The 22361-nt window shown below is 37.5% G+C and overlaps 1 protein-coding gene across 2 annotated transcripts in view; it reads left to right on the plus strand.

The window, feature by feature from the left end:
• TP53BP2 (tumor protein p53 binding protein 2) overlaps positions 1-22361 on the plus strand; it is a 72201-nt gene that overhangs the window by 33460 nt on the left and 16380 nt on the right. For both annotated transcript variants that reach the window (XM_070734351.1, XM_070734353.1), the window contains exons 2-11: positions 3840-3987; positions 10553-10666; positions 12266-12345; positions 13697-13798; positions 15045-15219; positions 15634-15815; positions 17057-17221; positions 17517-17754; positions 19530-19658; positions 21400-21554. In XM_070734351.1, the coding sequence (XP_070590452.1) occupies positions 3840-3987; positions 10553-10666; positions 12266-12345; positions 13697-13798; positions 15045-15219; positions 15634-15815; positions 17057-17221; positions 17517-17754; positions 19530-19658; positions 21400-21554 (1488 nt within the window). The remainder of the gene's footprint in view (positions 1-3839; positions 3988-10552; positions 10667-12265; positions 12346-13696; positions 13799-15044; positions 15220-15633; positions 15816-17056; positions 17222-17516; positions 17755-19529; positions 19659-21399; positions 21555-22361) is intronic.

Raw genomic sequence — 22361 nt, forward strand, 5'->3', positions numbered from 1 at the left:
ATTTATTTATATTTATATTTATATTTTATTTCATTTCATTTCATTTTATTTAATTTTATTTTATTATTTTGTCCAATACACAATGAGAGTTTTAGTGTGTGTGTGTGTGTGTGTGTGTGTATATATATATATATATATATATATATATATATATATATATATTCACACACACATACACACACACACACACACATATACACACACACACACAGTAAATACATGATGAAGGTTATAGAGGAGATACTCATAGTAAAATATATCTATGAAAGAATAGAAAAGAAGATATAGTAATAGAACATGTCAATGAAAGAATAGAAGAAGAGATATAGGAATAGAAGAAAGGTATAGGAGATATAGGAAAGCAATAGGACAGGGGACGGAAGGCACTCTAGTGCACTTGTACTCGCCCCTTACTGACCTCTTAGGAATCTGGATAGGTCAACCGTAGATAATCTAAGGGTAAAGTGTTGGGGGTTTGGGGATGACACTATGGAGTCCGGTAATGAGTTCCACGCTTCGACAACTTGGTTACTGAAGTCATATTTTTTACAGTCATTCACTCCCTTCAGCTCTCATTTTCTGTGTTCCTTTCCCTTTCCACCCCCTTCATTTATTTATCTCTTTTTCCTTTCTCATTCTCTCCCTCATTTCCTCATTTCTCTCTTTTTCCTCCCCTTTTCTCTAATTACACACACTCTCTCTCTTCCCCTCCCTCTCCCCCCACTCATGTGTGTGTGTTCCCTCATGAATCATTTCCAAAACCAGGCAAGGGTTGGTTTTTTTTAAATTGGCTGATTTTTTCTTTCTTTGGATGCTTTTTACCATATGATTTAAATCGAGTCATTTCAGGTTCCCAGATAAATGAAGCTCTTTTCATCCCCCTACTGAGTCTTGCTCGGCTGTCTGGCTCCGCCCTCACCTCCTAGTCACTCCTCATGTGGCCTGGGAAGCTAAGGGCGATGGCAGGAAGGGAGACTCGCTCCATATTCCAAAGCAGGAGGGAAGCTCTCCTATACTTAGCTTTCACCTCGCGGATGCTTCTTCTGGCTGCTGTGTGTGCCGGGGAGACCCACAACTTGATCTCCATCCTGAGACACTGGCCCAGCCTGGCTACGCCAGATTCTCCATGTCGTAATGGGCTCCAGGAGGAGGAAGGGACATCCTTTCCCCTATTATGAAGCTGCTACATTTAAGTGTGCTGCACAAGCCGTTTCTATAGTAGCAAATAGGCCAGAAAGATTGTTGAGAGCAATGGCGTCAGCCGCAGCCAGGCCAGACCAGTGACTTGGGTGGAGAGCAAGTTGAAAGTTGAGAACACTGGTCTGACATGGCTACAGCTGACACCACTGCTCATGCCACCTCCGTGACCTGCTCACTGCTCCTGCAGTGCCTTGAGCAGCACACTTCAATTTAGCATGCTTCACAGTGGGGGAGTGGCATTCCCTCTTCTTCCTGGAGTCGATTACGACGCGGCGCATTGGCCACAGATGGGCTGGGCATGTCTCGGAGCAGAGATCAAGTTGCGCGTCTCCCAGAACAACTGAAGTAAGCGTGCAGCACTAAGAAGTGGTGGAGGAAGCACCCACAGGATGGGAGGCAAGTACAAGGGTGCTTCCTTGTTGCTCTGGAATATTTAATTTTAATTTAATTTAATGTATTAGATTTGTATGCCGCCCCTCTCCGTGGACTCGGAGCGGCTCACAACAAAATAACACAGTATAACAAATCTAATATTAAAAAACATTTAAAACCCCAACATTAAAACCATGTAACACAATCATTCCATGCATAAACTATATATGTCTGGGAGTATCTTAATTCCCCCATGTCTGGTGACATAGGTGGGTCTTTAACAATTTACGAAAGGCAAGGAGGATGGGGGCAGTTCTAATCTCTGGAGGGAGTTGATTCCAAAGGGCCAGGGCAAATCTGCATCCCCACCGTCACCCTTAGTTTCTCAGACCATGTAAGGAGTGACTGGGAGGGGGAGTGAGCTGTGGGATCAGCCAGCCAAAGAAAGAGCTGCATGCAGCTCAGGAGCTGCACGTTGCCAGCACCCTTTCTAAGGTCTAGGCACCAATAATACAGTGATACCTTGTCTTACAAACTTAATTGGTTCCGGGATGAGGTTCTTAAGGTGAAAAGTTTGTAAGACGAAACAATGTTTCCCATAGGAACCAATGGAAAAGCGATTAATGCGTGCAAGCCCAAAATTCACCCCTTTTGCCAGCCAAAGCGCCTGTTTTTGCGCTGCTGAGATTCCCCTGAGGCTCCCCTCCATGGGAAACCCCACCTCCAGACTTCTGTGTTTTTGCGATGCTGCAGGGGAATCCCAGCAGAGGAATCCCAGCATCGCAAAAATGAGCGCTTCGCTGGCAACGGAAGTCTGGAGGTAGGGTTTCCCAGTGAAGGGAACATCAGTGAAATTGCAGCATCACAAAAACACAGAAGTCCTTGAAACCCCACCAACAGACTTCCGTGTTTTTGTGATGCTGTGACTTCGCTGAGGCTCTCCTCGCTGGGAAACCCCACCTCCGGATTTCCGTTGCCAGCGAAGCGCCCATTTTTGCACTGCTGGGAATCCCCTGCAGCATCGCAAAAACGCGGAAGTCTGGAGGTGGGGTTTCCCATGGAGGGGAGGCTCAGGGGAATTCCAGCAGTGCAAAAATGGGCACGCTGGCAAAAGAAGTTCAGAGGCGGGGCATGCCAGTGGAGTCGGCTTGGGTTTGTAAGGTGAAAATAGTTTGTAAGAAGAGACAAAAAAAATCTTAAACCCCAGGTTTGTATCTCGAAAAGTTTGTATGACGAGGCGTTTGTAAGACGGGGTATCACTGTATAAGTAGTTTGTTTAAAAAAGAAACATTTTATCTCTCTTGAATGAATTGATTCTAGTGGACTAAACTGTGAGTCCATATGTTGCTTAGAGTAGTCTTCCCTAGCCTACTGCTCCGTAGATGGGGCTAATGGGTATAGGCAGCATAAAATTGAATGAACACTAGGTCATAGAAGAAACATTAATTGCATTCAAAAACTTTGCTGACAGTCTAGTCATCTGAAGGCTATTCATTCTTCATTTCTCTCTCTCTCTCTCTCATATATATATGTAGGTGTATGTGTGTTTATACATATCAATGGTGGGTTGCACTTACTTGCAAACTGGTGCGCTATGCGCGCATCCTTTTCATTCAGGTGTGCCGGTTCATGCATGTGTCCCTTGCATGATTTACCTTCTTGTGCATGAGCAGGAAGCAAAAACGTGCCGAAATCATGTGCGCGAGAGCATCCCCTCACATGTGCCGAAGCCAAACAACGCAGAAATCTTGCACGTGCAAGCAATCAGCCCTCGTAAGATTTTGCTTCTGTGCATGCACAGAAAGCAAAAAAAGACGAGAAAATCAAGAAAAAAGATGCCGCCTGATGAACAAGCGCCGGAGCGGCCACATGCAAATTGTGCAGTCTGGCGACCAGTACCGGTGCGGAGTTGCCTACCGCACCGGTAGGAATCTATCACTGACACACACACACACACACACACACACACACACAAATACACAGACACACACCTATGCAGAATTTGTTTTATGTTCTCTTGAAAAGGCAATAAGAGGAGTGAAATCACGGGGTTGTGTGTACATAACATTAGTATTTTTTCCTAAAGGTTTGATAGAGGAATTAATATTCAGTAAAATCAGGTTACTGATTATTTTGCTAACATCATCAATCTGCAGCAAGATATACAGTATATTGAATGGGAAATGTTTTATATATGAATGAAACATTGGAACTTCTATAATTTAAGTTATGTATGTTACTGATTGAACACAACTGTTCTCTTCCAGATGTTTCTTACAGTGTACCTCACTAACAACGAACAACACTTCACGGAAGTACCGGTCACTCCAGAAACTACTTGCAAAGACGTGGTAGATTTATGCAAAGAGCCCGGTGAGATTGAATGTCATCTGGCAGAAGTATGGGGTGGTTTAGGTATGTATATCATGGTTATTTTTACTTGCATGGCCATTTATAGAATTATCTCTATGGTACTATGAAACCATCTTTAATTAAATATACTTAGTTACGGGATCATGTAAAGGATCATAAACTGTTCAATTTTTGTGACGCTTTTAGAAAGATTGCTTTCTTGGCTGTGAATAACGAGTAAGGGGCTTTTTTTGGCTAATACCTCTTAAAATGTATCAATTTCCTTAAGAGCATTCCATACCTATGAAACTAGCTTCTGTCTCTACCCATAAAGCTCATGTCCAATAAAGCTTATTAGGGTGCTACAATGCAAATGTGGGGATGAAAAGCTCATGTGCAGATGAATGTTTAACCAAATAGAAAATGCAATTCAATTTAAATTAAGCTAAACATTGTAAGCCTTTGTAGTATATGCAAATCCACAGGTAGTTCTCGACTTACGACCATTGAGCCCCAAATTAACTGAGACATTTGTTAAGTGAATTTTTCCCCATTTTATTACCTTTCTTGCCACAGGTGAATCTGGCTTCCCCATTGACTTGTCAAAAGGTTGCAAAAGTTGATTATATGACCTTGAGTCACAACAACAGTCATAAATATGAACCAGTTGCCACGCATCTGAATTTTGATCATGGGGATACTACAAAGGGCGTAACTGAAAACTGTCAGAAGTCACTTTTATCAGTACCATTGTAATTTTGAACAGTCACTAAACGAACTGTTGCAAGTCGAGAACTTACATCGTATAATGTCCAAATCTAGAGTACTATGTTCACAGATTTGAAAAAGCAATCATAGGAAAAGTTGCAGAAGAGAATAACCGGAATGCTGTTTCGCACATATTTTATGAGAAAAAATTAGATTATTTGAGATCATAGTTTAAAAAGAGAGCCAGCTGGTGGAAGGTAGAATTCAACCATCTATGATACGGAAAAAGTAGAGCAGGAGGTTTCCCCCCACCGCACACACACTAACTGTCGAAACACTGGGACCAGGAATCAGAAATTTATTTATTTATTCATTCATATATTTATATTTATATGTCGCCCACTCCAACAGGACTCTGGGCGACTAAAAATAATTACATCTATTAATACAATATAAAAATATAACAATAGTAAAAACACAGTAATATGAAATACACAAAAACACTAAAAAACATGCATACACTCACTCATTCCTAATTCCAGGCTTGCCGGAAAAGCCAGGTCTTAACAGCTTTCTGGAAGATTAATAGGGTGGAGATAGCACAGATCACTGGAGGCAGTTGATTCCACAGGGTCGGAGCTGCCACAGAGAAGGCCCTTCCCTGTGGCCCTGCCAGCCGACATTGTTTTGTGGATGGGACCCATAGAAGGCCGACTCTGTGGGCCCTTGTTGGTCGCAGCGAAGTAGGAGGTAGGAGGTAGTCCTGTAAATAGTCTGGCCCTGAGCCACTTAGGGCTTTAAAGGTGATAACCATCACCTTGAATTGCTTACGGAAACCGACTGACAACCAATAATAAAAATAACTGCAAAATGTAATAATGACCACTCTTCCAAGTAGCTTTAAAAATTGATTGGGCAGATTCATGGAAAACAAATGTTTCAAGATTAAAAAACTCAGTGACACTCCTAGAAACATGTGATTTGGAAATGTGTGCCCTTCTGAGAGATCACATGAATGGCACCCACCTCCAGAATGGTGTGAGGTGACCTCTGCACATTGCATTGGCTGGGTGCTCTTTTGGAAAGTAATCTTTGGAAGAGCTAAGCAGAGCGAAGCGTGAGATGGTGGGCAAGAGACCCAACAGTATGGAAAACTCAGTGGGGTGGGAAGCTGTGCAAGGGGGGGCCTCGGAGAGAGCAGGAGCACAGGCCACAGGCAAGCTGGGGTTTGTCACAGTGCTGGTGTGACCTTGCGCCCACCCTTTGAGGCAGCCTGTGCTCTGCTTAACCTTAAGGGAGCTGGGATTCTGCTTGTTAAGCAAGGTGATCACAGGACCCCGCGCTTAATGACCAGCAATTTACAATTTGCCCAGGTTCGCCTGGTGCACCAGTTGCGGCCCTATTTGATCTGGGAATCACTGCTCACAGTCACTCATGCCCTCATCACCTCGAGGCTTGACTACTGTAACGCTCTCTACATGGGGCTATCTTTGAAAAGTGTTCGGAAACTTCAGATCGTGTAGAATGCATCTGCGAGAGCAATCATGGGCTTCCCCAGGTATGCCCATTTTACACCAACACTCCGCAGTCTGCATTGGTTGCCGATCAGTTTCCGGTCACAATTCAAAGTGTTGGTTATGACCTATAAAGCCCTTCATGGCATTGGACCAGAATACATCCGGGTCCGCCTTCTGCCGCACGAATCCCAGCGACCAGTCGGTCTTCTCCGGGTCCCGTCAACTAAACAATGTCATCTAGCGGGACCTAGGGGAAAAGCCTTCTCTGTGGCGGCCCCGACCCTCTGGAACCAGCTCCCCCCGGAGATCAGAATTGCCCCCACCCTCCTTGCCTTTCGTAAGCTCCTTAAAACCCACCTCTGTCATCAGGTTTGGGGGAACTGAACTACCCTTTTCCCCCTAGGCCTATACAATTTATGCATGGTATGTTTGTGTGTATGTTTGGTTTTAATAAGGGTTTTTTAATTATTTTAAACATTAGATTTGTTACATGCTGTTTATTACTGTTGTTAGCCGCCCCGAGTCTACAGAGAGGGGCGGCATACAAATCTAATAAATAAAATAAAATAAATAAAAAATAAATTACAACTCTGGGCTCAATTGTGGTCATAATTCGAGGAGTACCTGTGTATCTTTTTATGTGAAGTAAGTAGAGAAAACACCAGTTCATGGGTTTTTTTGTATCTGCTGGGAATCTATTAAAGTATCTCATAGGTAAATATTTGGTTTACATGCCCAGTCTAGCAGCTTCAAACTCTATGGTGGTGCGGTAATGAATGAAGGCTGTTTGAACAATGCATTATTGTGTTGTGCTGGCAAGCTGACTTATTCAGCTTGTCACAGCAGAATGGGTTTGTTTATCTTGTCAAAACACCAATTTCATCGTACAATAATCGATAGGAACAAGTTTAGATGTTATAAAACTTTAAATTAGTGGTATCAGCAGCAGAACATTCAGTTCTTTAATAAGCCTGACCTTATATATTGATTGTCATTTGTAATCATGCTTGACCAGTAGTTCTTGATAGTAGAAAACTATGACAGTGACCATGACTGTTATGTAGAGTGAATCTTAGAATATAGGCATTCTTTAACTTCAGTTAATTTTACTGCAGTATATTAAAATTTAATGTTAAACTGTCTCTTTACCAAATAACTATTAAGTCCTTATTGGAAATATATACTGCTCAAAAAAAAATTAAGGGAACACTCAAATAACACATCCTAGATCTGAATGAATGAAATATTCTCATCAAATACTTTGTTCTGTACAAAGTTGAATGTGCACAAGAGCATGTGAAATTGATTGTCAATCAGCGTTGCTTCCTAAGTGGACAGTTTGATTTCACAGAAGTTTGATTTACTTGGAGTTATATTGTGTTGTTTAAGTGTTCCCTTTATTTTTTTGAGCGGTGTATACTCCTATTTGAGCTATAGACATAACACTATGTCTCAGGTTTTCCAGTAGTCTTTTTTTCTTTTCCAGTTAAAAGTTCTAAATATCTATCTAGTAAAATTAACTATACTAGCTTCTTCTGTTTTGGTTTACTAGAAATATTACACTCAGATAGCATGCTGCAGGGATCAGTTCTAGCCCCATTCCTATTTAATTTACACACTAGTGAAACCAACTCTTGAGGACCCAGATTTTGGGAGCAATATGCTGGTCTATTAAAAAGTGCTGTTGCTAATGTTGTAAGCCACTCTGAGTCTAAGGAGAAGGGCGGCATAAAAATAAAATAAATAAAATAAATAAAATAAATAAAATAAATAAAATAAATAAAATAAATAAAATAAATAAAATAAATAAAATAAATAAAATAAATAAAATAAATAAAATAAATAAAATAAATAAAATAAATAAAATAAATAAAATAAATAAAATAAATAAAATAAATAAAATAAATAAAATAAATAAAATAAATAAAATAAATAAAATAAATAAAATAAATAAAATAAATAAATAAAATAAATAAAATAAATAAAATAAATAAAATAAATAAAATAAATAAAATAAATAAAATAAATAAAATAAATAAAATAAATAAAATAAATAAAATAAATAAAATAAATAAAATAAATAAAATAAATAAAATAAATAAAATAAATAAAATAAATAAAATAAATAAAATAAATAAAATAAATAAAATAAATAAAATAAATAAAATAAATAAAATAAATAAAATAAATAAAATAAATAAAATAAATAAAATAAATAAAATAAATAAAATAAATAAAATAAATAAAATAAATAAAATAAATAAAATAAATAAAATAAATAAAATAAATAAAATAAATAAAATAAATAAAATAAATAAATAAATAAAATAAATAAAATAAATAAAATAAATAAAATAAATAAAATAAAAATAAAACTGTTGAAAAAACAAAGTGCTATGCCAATGATATGGCAATAGCTGTCCAAACCAAGGATTTTGAGGAAGCAGAATACAGTAGTCCCTCGCTATATCGCGCTTCACCCACCACGGCTTCACTTCATCGTGGGTTTTGAAGTCAGCGTTGGCACAGATACGGTGCTTAGAAGTTTGGAAGGGCAGGACAAGCCAACCAGCCCACGGCTGGGCGAATGATGAGCGGGGCGGGGACTGAGCTCCGGCGGAGACCCGTCCCCTCGTTCAACCCGCCTCGCCAGTGCCGAGAAGGCAGTCTTTGGAGGCGCACTTAGTGGTTGGCGGCGGCGGCAGTGTGCTTGGGGTTGTAGAAAGAGCTGGGAAGGAGGAGAAATTCCCCATCGCGGATTTCACCTATCGCGGCCGGGTCTGGAACGTAACACCAGCGATAGGTGAGGGACTACTGTACATTCTTACTAAGAATCTGAGGTCACTAAGCAAATATTATAAGAAATGGAGATTATGCCCTAGGCCCCCCCCCAATGTATGCACCTTCTGTCTAAGTAAAAAAGGAGTTAAACCTATCTTTTTGTAGAAAGAGGACAAAACACAACTTCCATCCAAAATATCTCAGAATAATCCTTGACCAATTCCTTATATTTGGAAAACACTTTGTAGTAATCAGACAAAAATTGAAAACCAGGAACAACCTAATTAGGAAAACTGTGGGAACAGACTGGGGAACACAAGAGAAAACATTACATATAGTAGCACAATATACTCTGTTGTGGAATACTGCTCACCTGTATGGGAAATAAGTTGTTATACTACCAAGATTAATGTTCAATTTAATGACACAATGAGAATCATTTCTGAAACCCTTAACTCCACACCACTTTCATGGCTCCATGCTCTTTCTAACATTCCCCCTTCTGATCAACAGACAACCCAACATGTCATTGACTCCTGTGTATTCTTCCAATATATAAAATATTAGCCAACCTAGTCTACATCCTTAAGTGGAGAATGTCCAAGAGCCCAACAATGCAGCTGTGACGCTCTGGAACAAATTAACACATATAGTTCAACAATGTCTTCTCATGAAATTTCAAGGCAGCTGGGTTGGTCTCATTATAACCACACCAGGAGCACTTAGATTGTTAAATTCCATAGATATTGAATTATAACATCCATTTATAATTATAATATCCAATTATAATTATAATATCTAATTATAACATCTATTCATCCATTTCAATTCCATGACTCCATATTATGGTGATTTTATTGTGGTTTTATCTTATTTTAATATTTTATCTCCTATAATTGTATTAAACACACACACATACACAGTTGCTGATGCTTTATTAAAATGAAATTTGTATATCAGTGATTGCATGACCCCTGTTAGATTCCAGTGTCATATGCTAAATAAATAAATTCAGAAAATATTTGAAGAGTAATGTTGCTTTTGGGACAATTTTTGGAATTTTACAAGAGTTAATGGGGAGGGATGAAAATATTAAAAGAAGACAGTAGATCCTAATAGATGTGTTTACGAAGTTATATCAGTCTTTTTAATTTGGGATTTATTTTCAGTAATAGAAAGGCTTCTGTTGTGCCTTTCACTGATTGGAATGAAGTATCTGTTTTCATTTGCAGATTACTCATGAAATACTGGATTTTCCTAATAATACTGTTAATATTTGTACTTGACAAATATGTCATAGCTGTTAGATGTCTCCATGTTTCCTATTTCTTTGGCTTTGGAACAACAGTTTGGTTTTATAGAACTTTCTGTAGAACTTGATCTATGTTCGTTTTTCTCTCTCTTTTTTTTTTTTGCTATTCTTTTGGGGGACATCTTTCTGGCTTCCATACTTGCAGGATGAAGCCACAACATTTAAACATAAAAATGTTATGGACACTCTGCAAATGCATTTTGATAAATAACTCATGGTGACTGAACATGTGTTGATGAAACAAGAAACACATGCTTAGCATGGAAAGCACAATTGAGAAAATATGTCAGAGTTGCTTTCTGTTTTTTAGAACGCCCTGTAGCTGATAATGAGCGTATGTTGGATCTTCTGCAGCGTTATGGAGTCCAAAGAAACGAGGTTCGCTTTTTCCTTCGCCATGAACGACCTCCAACTCGAGAAACAGGTAAGAGCTAAAATTATGGAGACTATCCTATCCTGAAAGATTGAGCAGAGTGAGTACACGCCAGGTACTTTTGATCAAATATTTTGCTCAAAAACAATTTGACTGAATATTTAATATTTTTTGATCAAACAGTGCATTCTATCTGGAGCTAGGAAGTGTAACTAATTTGTTGCAGTGCCTACCCTCTGGGGCAGTAGAAATGTGAAATGTGCCGCTTCCCATCCTGATGATCTTCAAAAGGTGTATTGGCATAGGCCAGTAAAGTTCTGTGTTAGCAAAAACTTCAGAAGAGAAGGATTTAGGGGTAGTGATTTCTAACAGTCTCAAAATGGGTGAACAGTGCAGTCAGACGGTAGGGAAAGCAAGTAGGATGCTTGGCTGCATAGCTAGAGGTATAACAAGCAGGAAGAGGGAGATTATGATCCCGCTATATAGAGTGCTAGTGAAACCACATTTGGAATACTGTGTTCAGTTCTGGAGACCTCACCTACAAAAAAATATTGACAAAATTGAACAGGTCCAAAGACGGGCTACAAGAATGGTAGAAGGTCTTAAGCATAAAACGTATCAGGAAAGACTTAATGAACTCAATCTGTATAGTCTGGAGGACAGAAGGAAAAGGGGGAACATGATCAAAACATTTAAATACGTTAAAGGGTTAATTAAGGTCCAGGAGGGAAGTGTTTTTAATAGGAAAGTGAACATAAGAACAAAGGGACACAATCTGAAGTTAGTTGGGGGAAAGATCAAAAGCAACATGAGAAAATATTATTTTACTGAAAGAGTAGTAGATCCTTGGAACAAACTTCCAGCAGACGTGGTTGGTAAATCCACAGTAACTGAATTTAAACATGCCTGGGATAAACATATATCCATTGTAAGATAAAATACAGGAAATAGTATAAGGGCAGACTAGATGGATCATGAGGTCTTTTTCTGCCGTCAGTCTTCTATGTTTCTATGGCAAACCTTTTTTTCCTTGAGTGCCGAAAGACCATCCGCATGTGCTATCGCGCACGCACAAGTGTCCACACTCATAATTCAATGCCTGGGGAGGGCAAAAACAGCTTCCTCCCTACTCCCCGGAGGCTCTCTGGAGACCAGAAATGGCCTGTTTCCCAACTTTTGGTGGGCCCAGTAGGCTCATGTTTCGCCTTCGCCAGACTCCAAAGGCTTCCCTGGAGCCAGGGCAGAATACAAACACCCTCCCCCATCCACATGGAGGCTCTGTGGAAGCCAAAAACACTCTCCTAGAGCCTCTGTGTGAGCCAAAAATCAGCTAGCCGGCACACACATGTACGTTGAAGCTGAGCTAGGGCAACGGCTCGCATACCAGCAGATATGGTTCTGCGTGGCACCCATGCCATAGGTTTGCCATCACTGACGTAGGCCTTTGGAAAAAGTGATTTATTTTTAATATGTGTATTTTGAATAAATTTGTGTATTTATTTAATATTTATTGTTTTAAGTATTTACTTAAAATTGCAAGACAGTTTGATTCTTTTACCATTTCACTATTCCAGTTCTATAAAAGAAATGCTATACTTAAGCAAATTCTGTTTTTTAAAAGTTATATTTTCTGTGTTTTACTTAATAAAGGGAATGGATCATGGATGCAAGATCCAAGTTTAAAGAGAAATGGCATTAAAATGCCGGGTGAAAGGAGAATGGAGAATGGAGTAAGTATTTTCAGTTAGAATCCTGAAATAAAACTAAGCACATGATTTATCCCAGTCAGTTTACAGATGCCTTATTTTCAGAAGATTTCACTCAATGTTTTAAGGCAATTGGTGAAACAGGAGGTAGCATCGGTCCAATCTTGTCGAAGCAGGTTGAATGGAATTCACAGAGTATTCCAGGTCTGTAATCTAGATTGGCCTTTTGAAAAAAAAAAAAAGATACTGGCAAATGATATTCATATTATTAGTTACCAAGGATGGCTATATCTATGTTGTCACCCTGGAGTTTCATTCACCTTAAGAGGGTCTAGTTTTACCTAGATTAAGCAATCCCAAATTGCTTACCACAGATAAAGAGAGGGCTCATTCAATTAGAATTATGTAATCAGTTCTTTCTACAAATATGTGTGTCATAACCTTTAGGAAAGTTGTGCTGTGCAGCGCTTAGGATTCTAGGACAAAAAAAAAAAAAATTCTGAAACTTTGTTTTAGTCCACTTACAATTTTTTGTTCTTTGGATTTTTAAAAAAGTTTTTTCCCTTTTAATATTTCTCTTTTTAATTATAAACCACTCAGTCAGGTAGCCTTTAAATTGAAATAAATAAAATGAAGGTTACATATATATAAAAAAAAGATAATTCAGAATAATAAAATAAGGTACAGGGTCTATAGGAAAAGCCAGTTCTTCAGTATCTTTGAAGGACTGACAGTTTTAGGTCCATTCTATAAGCAACTTTATACTAGATCTAGATCAACAAGTACTGTATTAGTATGGCAAGATGAAGTACAGTATGAGGCATGATTTTTCTCTAATTTGAAGAGTCAAAGAAAATAATTTTAAGAAAAGTGTCAGCAATCTGGCTTCTTTAAACTCTTGGGATGAAGATAAATCTCTGTGTAAAATGTTCTTCCTGTGTAAACTTCCTGGTTTTGTTTTCTACTTGTTTTATTTAGGATGAGAGAATAACTATATTTTAGCCTCTAGTCAAATTGGCGAGCAGCCTGTATTTACATTGTGCACTTGAATTCTCCCATAATTTGCATGTTGGGTGGTGCATTTACTCTTGCCTCTGCTATTCAGTCAGTTAAGAAAGTTGATAGCTGGATGCTAGTAGACATGGCGATTACTGGAGGGCTTCTCTTTCATTATTTTATTCTGTATCCATTGGATAAAAAAGCTGTCAGTAACTTAATGGTCTTTTTCATCAAGAAACTATCATTCCACATTCAATTCTTTCTTTACAACAATCCCCAAATATAAAGGCAGCGTTTTACCTTCGAAACCTAGTAGCTAATTTATTGTGTGAGCTTCAACAAAATATCATCTACGTATCATTTTTAAAAAATGAAGGTCATTGTTCCTCGGATGGACATGACGTTGGCAGAATTGCAGGAAATGGCAGCACGACAACAGCAGCAAATAGAAGCACAACAGCAACTACTGGCTAACAAGGTTTGTTGAAATACGTTTTGCGTCTGTGCTTTTGTGTGTGTGTGTAATTTATGATTTTTTTTAAAGCATGAAAAGTAACTTTCTTTGCATGTTTTGTGAAGGATGTATTTCTTTAAAAGAGAAATTCTTTAGATTCTTCTAAACTGTGTGGATAAAACAATATGTTAAGGTGAATTATGACTGCAACAAGGATGCCCATTAAGTTGATAGCAAAGCTAGGATATGGAATCAGGCACCATCGATGTCAAATGCTCCGTTCATTTAAATTAATTGAACACACAGTATATAAGATATTAAATATCAATGGGTACAGTATGTTTCCCTTATGTTTACTATCCAAGGATCAATCCTGTTGTGTTGAAATCCTTTTAGGATTCTTCAGTTGGGAAGATTAATAAGAGAATGAAATCTTCCCCAATGTGTAAGAATGACAAAAATGTGTCTGTGTATACTTAACCCTTGCCTTGAAGGTAATTTTGATTATTAAAATTGACAGCTCTTCTCCAGCTATGTTGATAATTGGGACACCTGGGTAACCTAAACTATAGGTTTAATTTAATCGTCTTTCTTTGGTGAGTAACATGCTACTGCTGGCATGTGCTTAATAACCAGGGGTGGGCTATTGCCCGAACAGGAGGGGGGGAGAACACAGTGGGGTAGCGAAGATGGAGCTCCACCCCAGAGCACCCAATTTGCACTGAAAGATGTTGAAAGAAAATGCAGGGCATCCTGCATAAGCCACGCCCACAGTGTGGTAGTAAAATTTTTGCTAGCCCTTCACTGTTAATAGCAGAAATAATCAAATGAATTGTGTTCACTGGATGTACTGCAGAGTTTGTTTATTTTAGGAATAATAGACCAGTGTAATTTACAAATAGTCCTCGATTTACAACTACTATTGGGACTAGAATTTCTATTGCAAGGCAGATGTTAAGTGAACCGTGCTCACTTTTTTGACCTTTTTTTGCCATGGTTGTTAAGTAAATCACTACAGTTGTTAAGTGAATCATGAGGTCATCAAGCAAATCTGCTTTCCTACTTCCACTTTGCTTGTCAAACGCCATCTGAGAAGTCACAAACAACAATTGTGTGACTCTGGGATGCTGTGACATTGTGTGACCGATCGTAGGTTACTTTTTTCAGGTCTACTGTAACTTTGAATAGTCACTAAAACAAATGATTGTAAGTCGAAGACTATCTGCAATGTATTTAAAGTTGGCTTAATGCTTACATTGTATACTTGTAGGAGCAGCGTTTAAAATTTCTGAAACAGCAGGATCAACGGCAGCAGCAACAAGCTGCAGAGCAGGAGAAACTCAAAAGATTAAAAGAAATTGCTGAGAATCAGGAAGCCAAGCTGAAAAAAGTGAGAGCACTTAAAGGCCATGTAGAACAGAAACGGCTCAGTAATGGGAAATTAGGTGAGCTGTAATTCAATTTTGAAATTCTGATTTGTTGAAAAGTTAATAGTTAAATATTTATTTAAAATATTTAGTACTCTGCTGGAATATTTTTCAGGGTTGTATTTCATGAAGGTTTTCTGCTCCCTCTGGGAAAATATGCTCTAACACCATCTTTATTTAGTTATTATATTGTAGACTTTCAAATAATATTCCTCATAAGGCAGTACATTTTCAAATTATTACTCCCCAGCTTCAGTTTTGCTTTAGGATTGATAAAATGTGTTTTTCCTTTAAAACTTTATGCTTAGTTTTCCCCCTGGCTCTGTGCTGGAGAGCAATACGGGGTAGCTGTCCCTTTAATAGCTATCTTGAGAGCAGCCAACATTTGCTAATTTCTCCACTACTGCTATTGTATTCTGTTTTCCTCTTTAGTGGAGGAGATTGAGCAGATGAACAGTTTGTTCCAGCAAAAACAACGAGAACTGGTACTGGCTGTGTCAAAGGTAGAGGAACTTACTAGGCAATTGGAGATGCTGAAGAATGGCCGGGTTGATGGTTATCATGACAACCAGTCTGCTGTAGCTGAGCTTGACCGCCTGTATAAAGAGCTTCAGGTAACTGGAATTCTACCCTACAGACCTGCAAGAAGGGCTAAACGGGGTGTACATCTAACTGTCCCAGGGGGAAAAAAACCTTAATAAACAAGAATTATATAATCCCCAACAATTTACATAAATTATCTTATCTTCTAGGTTATTTTTTTGTATATAATTATAATTACTGGCCATTTTGTGGAAAGAAATAAAATCTAGTCAGAACTACTTTTCCAGACTTCTTTCTCCCCAACTTTTGCATAATGTTCTGTTACTTGTGAGGTGTATTCCAGTATCGTTTTTTAAATGTTTAACTTTTTTAGAATATTTTAAATTGATTATTATGTTACATAGAAACATAGAAGACTGACGGCAGAAAAAGACCTCATGGTCCATCTAGTCTGCCCTTATACTATTTCCTGTATTTTCTCTTACAATGGATATATGTTTATCCCAGGCATGTTTAAATTCTGTTACTGTGGATTTACCAACCACGTCTGCTGGAAGTTTGTTCCAAGGATCTACTACTCTTTCAGTAAAATAATATTTTCTCATGTTGCTTTTGATCTTTTCCCCAACTAACTTCAGATTGTGTCCCCTTGTTCTTGTGTTCACTTTCCTATTAAAAACACTTCCCTCCTGGACCTTATTTAACCCTTTAACATATTTAAATGTTTCAATCATGTCCTCCCTTTTCCTTCTGTCCTCCAGACTATACAGATTGAGTTCATTAAGTCTTTCCTGATAGGTTTTATGCTTAAGACCTTCCACCATTCTTGTAGCCCGTCTTTGGACCCATTCAATTTTGTCAATATCTTTCTGTAGGTGAGGTCTTTTGTATATAATTATAATTACTGGCCATTTTGTGGAAAGAAATAAAATCTAGTCAGAACTACTTTTCCAGACTTCTTTCTCCGCAACTTTTGCATAATGTTCTGTTACTTGTGAGGTGTATTCCAGTATCGTTTTTTAAATGTTTAGCTTTTTTAGAATATTTTAAATTGATTATGTTAATTGGATTTAGGAGTGTTTTGTATACTGTGTTTTTTACTTAAATGTTGCGAGCCACCCCGAGTGCACTGAGAGGGGCGGCATATAAGCCCATTTAATAATAAATAAATAAATAAATAAATAAATAAATAATAAATAAATAAATAAATAAATAAATAAACAAACAAACAAACAAATAAATAAATAACAAATAAATAAATAAATAAATAATAAATAAATCATCCTGAAAAATTTGTTTCTTTTGCATTCAGCTGAGGAACAAGCTAAACCAGGAGCAGAATGCCAAGCTGCAACAACAGAGGGACTCTTTAAACAAACGCAACTCGGAGGTGGCAGTGATGGATAAGCGTGTTAATGAGTTGAGGGAACGGCTGTGGAAAAAGAAAGCTGCGCTACAGCAGAAAGAGAATGTACCAGTGAGTGCCAGAAAAGAAAACAAAAATCCCATTCTGCTATGGAAGCTTATTTAGCTGGATGAGTGGGCATTTGACATTGGTTGACTGTCTCTGTGCTCTATTTCTAGCATTTTTCTTATATCACGGAAACCATCTGAAATAACACACCAACATTAATCTATCAAGTTTTTAAATCAGGAGAAATACTTTGTCCTCTTCATGTTCTCAGTAGAATGAATACTTGGGGTTTTTTTAACACTGAGTTTTTCCTGGACAGGTTTTGCATTTTTTAATCTGCAATTTTAATCTTGTCTAGGTGTCTTCAGATGGAAACCAGCCCCAACCAGTTGTATCTACTCCAAGCCGAGTGGCAGCAGTTGGTCCTTATATCCAGTCTTCCACCATGCCACGCATTGCCTCAAGGAACGAACTGTTAGTCAAACCGGCCTTTCCAGATGGGATTCCAACCTTACAAGTGGTTGATGGTCCATTAAAAACTCAGACATTGCCAAACATGAGATCTGGTGTTCTTTCACAGACAAAAGCTCCTAGTGGTAAATGCTATTTCCCTCCTTTTTGCTTTCTACTTATATGAAGAGTTTTGACATTTCCTCCAGTCGGCTTATGTTTTATCAGTTTGTCATGCAGATTGCTAAGTAAGGCAATTAGCTTAATTAATTTCACAGGATATCACAGAATAATGTATCTCTATGCTTTGTTTGATTAGTTGAATTAATTGAAATTCTGCTTCTAAATGCAGAATTTTTTCAGACCCTACAGTAGGATATATTGATTATATATCAAATATATATCCATATAATGTATAACTATATAATATAAATGCAAAAAACATTGATACTTGTTTCTAGGTCTAGTAGATTTGAATTCTCATTGTGTAAAAACTGATAATCTAATTTTTGGGGGTTTGGGTTTTTTTTGAATTATATTCCATTCATATTATTAGGAAATGTTCTATGTTATGTTAACATTATTGTGGACATAAAATCTGGGAAGTAAAACTATTACAACTATAGTTTTATTTAGAAACATGAAAGATGGTAGTAATTGGAAAACTAATTGTCCTTTCAGTAATCAAAAACATTTATTGACTTCAGCTTTGTTACTGATAAAATAAACATTTTGGGTGGAAGAAAGATATAGTATAAGATTCAAATATAGTATATTTTTAGAAGTGCTTGTAACATTGTTTAAAATGCTTATACTTTATTTTTGTTGATAATTTTATGAAATTATTTAATATTTTCTCTGCCTGGAAAATTTTATTGTCAAAAATCATTAAGTAACAGCTTCTTTAAGACACTGGGTGAATGTTAGAAAAATTTTATTCATCACCCTGTTTATATGTGAACTAATGCTAATAGCTCTGGGTGAGTGAATTTTAATTTGTAAATTAAAAATAGAAATTTCCTGCAGATGGTACATAAACAATGTAAAATATTGCCTTTTAAAGAGATTGAACAGAGTTTTGTTGTAAGATTTGTTCAGCATTCATTCATGATCTTTATTAATTTGTACAGGTTATTTTAAATAAGCTGTCTTTTGCCATTATCAATATATATATAGCAGGTAGCAGTTTTATTTTAATTAGCTGTGTCTGAATATTTCTACTGAGATATTTGTGGATAACATTCATGCACTATACTAAATGAACCTCATAATCAGGGGCATTCATAGTAAGGAAATTATGTATTCTGCATTTTTCTAGTGTGTCACATTTTGGAAATACTAAAAAAAGTGAGCTATTTGATAAATACAAGAACATTCCCAATTTATGTTCATGATTTATAATAGCCAAACTTATATTTTAGATATGAGTTCACCATAAATGGGTGTCTATCATTTGGGGGCTAGCATTAACTCCATTATATAGATTTTATTTAATTAGCTACTCAGAATGGAATGGAATGGAATGGAATAGAATGGAATAGAATAGAATAGAATTTTTTATTGGCCAAGTATGATTGGACACACATGGAATTTGTCTTGGTGCATATGCTCTCAATGTACCTAAGAAAAGATACATTTATCAAGAATAATAAAATACACCAGTTAATGATTGTCTGGGTACAAATAAGCAATCCAATCATATTAGGAACCAGTCAATATAAATTGTAAGGATACAAGCAACAAAGTTACAGTCATTGATTAGAAAAAGACAAAATGTTTTAATATTAAAGCTTTCCTGCTTTGGCCAAAATGAACAAATTGGTTAAAAATATGTGAAAATTAATATATTACATATAAATCTTTTATGTAATAAAGCTTTCAGGTTTAAAATTATGTTTTCTGTTCTTCATCTGTACTACAGGAACTACAACTACATCTTCAAAAGCCCCACTTGCTATCAGTGACTGGAATAACTCAAGTGCTGATAGCTTTATCAATCAAGGCTCAACTTCCTCAGTGATAAATGTCAGTAGCAACATTGAAGGGAAAGGTAAACTACCTCCTGTGGAGATTTCAGTAATTTATTTCATTTACAGTTTGTTAAGACCTTTTTAGTTAGTATTTCAAAATCTTTCCAGAATAAGGAGAAAAGACAGGTGCCAGAATGTGATTTTTAAAAAAATGTAGCCAGTGTCATGAGGCATATGTGATTTTTATTGTACATAGAAACACTTGAAATTCACCTGAAGTACTGGATAGGCCCAATTTCTAGAAATGTTTATCAGTGACCTCTGATGCTTCTTTTGAATGTGGGAATGAATAGCCAGTATAATGGAGATCCTTAGTGCTCTCTGAACTTGTTTTCTTTCATTGCTCAAACTAGGCAACATCATCAGGTGCATTTCAACCCTGAGCTACAAATATTTTCCTTTATTTATACCACATATGAGCGACATGCTTCTGAAAGCATGCAAATAGGAAAAAATTGCCTGTATGCACACTTCCACTAGCTCTGATGATGTTACTTAGTTTGGGTAATGAAAAATGCAAGAAAAAAACCAAACTCAAGAGAGCAACAAGGACCTTGTAACTCTGACCTACAAATACAGTGATACCTTATCTTACAAACTTAATTGGTTCCGGGACGAGGTTCTAAAGGTGAAAAGTTTGTAAGACGAAACAATGTTTCCCATAGGAATCAATGGAAAAGCGATTAATGCGTGCAAGCCCAAAATTCACCCCTTTTGCCAGCCGAAGTGCCCATTTTTGCACTGCTGAGATTTCCCTGAGGCTCCCCACCATGGGAAAACCCACCTCCGGACTTCCGTGTTTTTGCGATGCTGCAGGGGAATCCCAGCAGGATAATTCCAGCATCGCAAAAACAAGCGCTTCGCTGGCAACGGAAGTCCGGAGGTGGGGTTTCCCAGTGAAGGGAGCATCAGTGAAATCGCAGCATCGCAAAAACACCAAAGTCCTCAAAACCCCACCTCCAGACCTCTGTGTTTTTGCAATGCTGCGATTTCACTGAGGCTCCCCTCGCTGGGAAACCCCACCTCCGGACTTCCGTTGCCAGCGAAGTGCCTGTTTTTGCACTGCTGGGATTTCCCTGCAGCATCACAAAAACATGGAAGTCCAGAGGTGGGGTTTCCCATGGAGGGCAACCTCAGGGGATTTCCAGCAGCGCAAAAACGGGCGCTTCACTGGCAACGGAAGTCCGGAGGTGTGGCATCCCAGTGGCGGCGGTGGGTTTGTAAGGTGAAAATAGTTTGTAAGAAGAGGCAAAAAAATCTTAAACCCCGGGTTTGTATCTCGAAAAGTTTGTATGATGAGCCGTTTGTAAGATGAGGTATCACTGTATTCTCCTTTTTTGCCTAGTGTAATTTCTCAACTTGGTTAACAGTGTGCGTTTTATGTATATCTGCTTGTGTTTCATGGTACTATTGACATTTGTAAAATCTCAGCAAGAAGCCTTTATGTTTTTTCAAATCCAATGCTTGCTTCTTCATAAAGGATCTTATGACTATGTTGTAGTACAAGCATGTTCTATATTTCATAATTGAAAAGCTTTTATGAAAATAATATAGATAATAATGAATGACTTCATTGTGTCTTATTTGTCCTTGAAATACAAGTTTAATGCTGATTTTCTTAAATAAGCCCAATTGTGTTTATGTAGCTGAAAACAATAACTTTATATCTAGCTTAAAAGCTCTAAAAATCCTGACAGTTTCTTAGTTTGTGTTTGTCATGTAGATATCAAATACCTATTTAACTACAAGTCTTTTTTATAGTTGGTGAAGGAGATGTTCCTTTCAGAGAAAGAGAAAAAAAAGTGCGCCCCCTTTCCATGTTTGATTCTGTTGATTCAAATGGAAGTACTTCTGTGCCTACAACAACCACCCTAAGAAAAAACCAGAGTAGCGAAGACCTCCTGCGCGATGGCCAGGTATGTTTGTGGGTTTTTAAAAACCTTGATTTCTTTACATGATAAGAGATGTATCTAAGTCCATTTGATATACAGTGCTCTCTCGATTTTCGTGGGTTCGAACTTTGCGAAAAGTCTATACCACGGTTTTTCAAAAATATTAATTAAAAAATACTTTGTGGGTTTTCCCCCTATACCACGGTTTTTCCCGCCTGATGATGTCATATGTCATCGCCAAACTTTCATCTGACTTTAATAAATATTTTTTTAAATAAACTTTAATAAATAAACATGGTGAGTAATGATCTAAATGGTTGCTAAGGGAATGGGAAATTGTACTTTAGGGGTTTAAAGTGTTAAGGGAAGGCTTGTGATACTGTTCATAGCCAAAAATAGTGTATTTACTTCTGCAGCTCTACTTCGCGGAAATTCGACTTTCACGGGCAGTCTCGGAACGCATCCCCCGCGAAAATCGAGGGAACACTGTAATAGGAATTGATTTTAAAAATCCTCTTGATTTTTAATTATTATTTGAAATCATCATAAAGGGAAATTGCTCTAGTTCTCTAGAACAATTGAGAATAAATAACAGGGGTTACTCTGAGGTGTGCACCCAAATGCAAGTACAGTGGTACCTCGACATACGAGTTTAATTCGTTCCAGACCCGAGCTTGTAAGTCAATCAACTCGCATCTCGAACGAATGCCTTTAGACTTTGTTTTTCACACCGAGATAACCGGAAGCAAGGAGATTCTTGCGCCACCTAGCGGAAGCTCGGCTCGTATCCCGAATTTGAGCTTGGGTGTCGAACAGAAATTTCGCTCGCGT

Source organism: Erythrolamprus reginae, chromosome 1, assembly GCF_031021105.1.
Source record: "Erythrolamprus reginae isolate rEryReg1 chromosome 1, rEryReg1.hap1, whole genome shotgun sequence".
Taxonomy (NCBI): domain Eukaryota; kingdom Metazoa; phylum Chordata; class Lepidosauria; order Squamata; family Dipsadidae; genus Erythrolamprus; species Erythrolamprus reginae.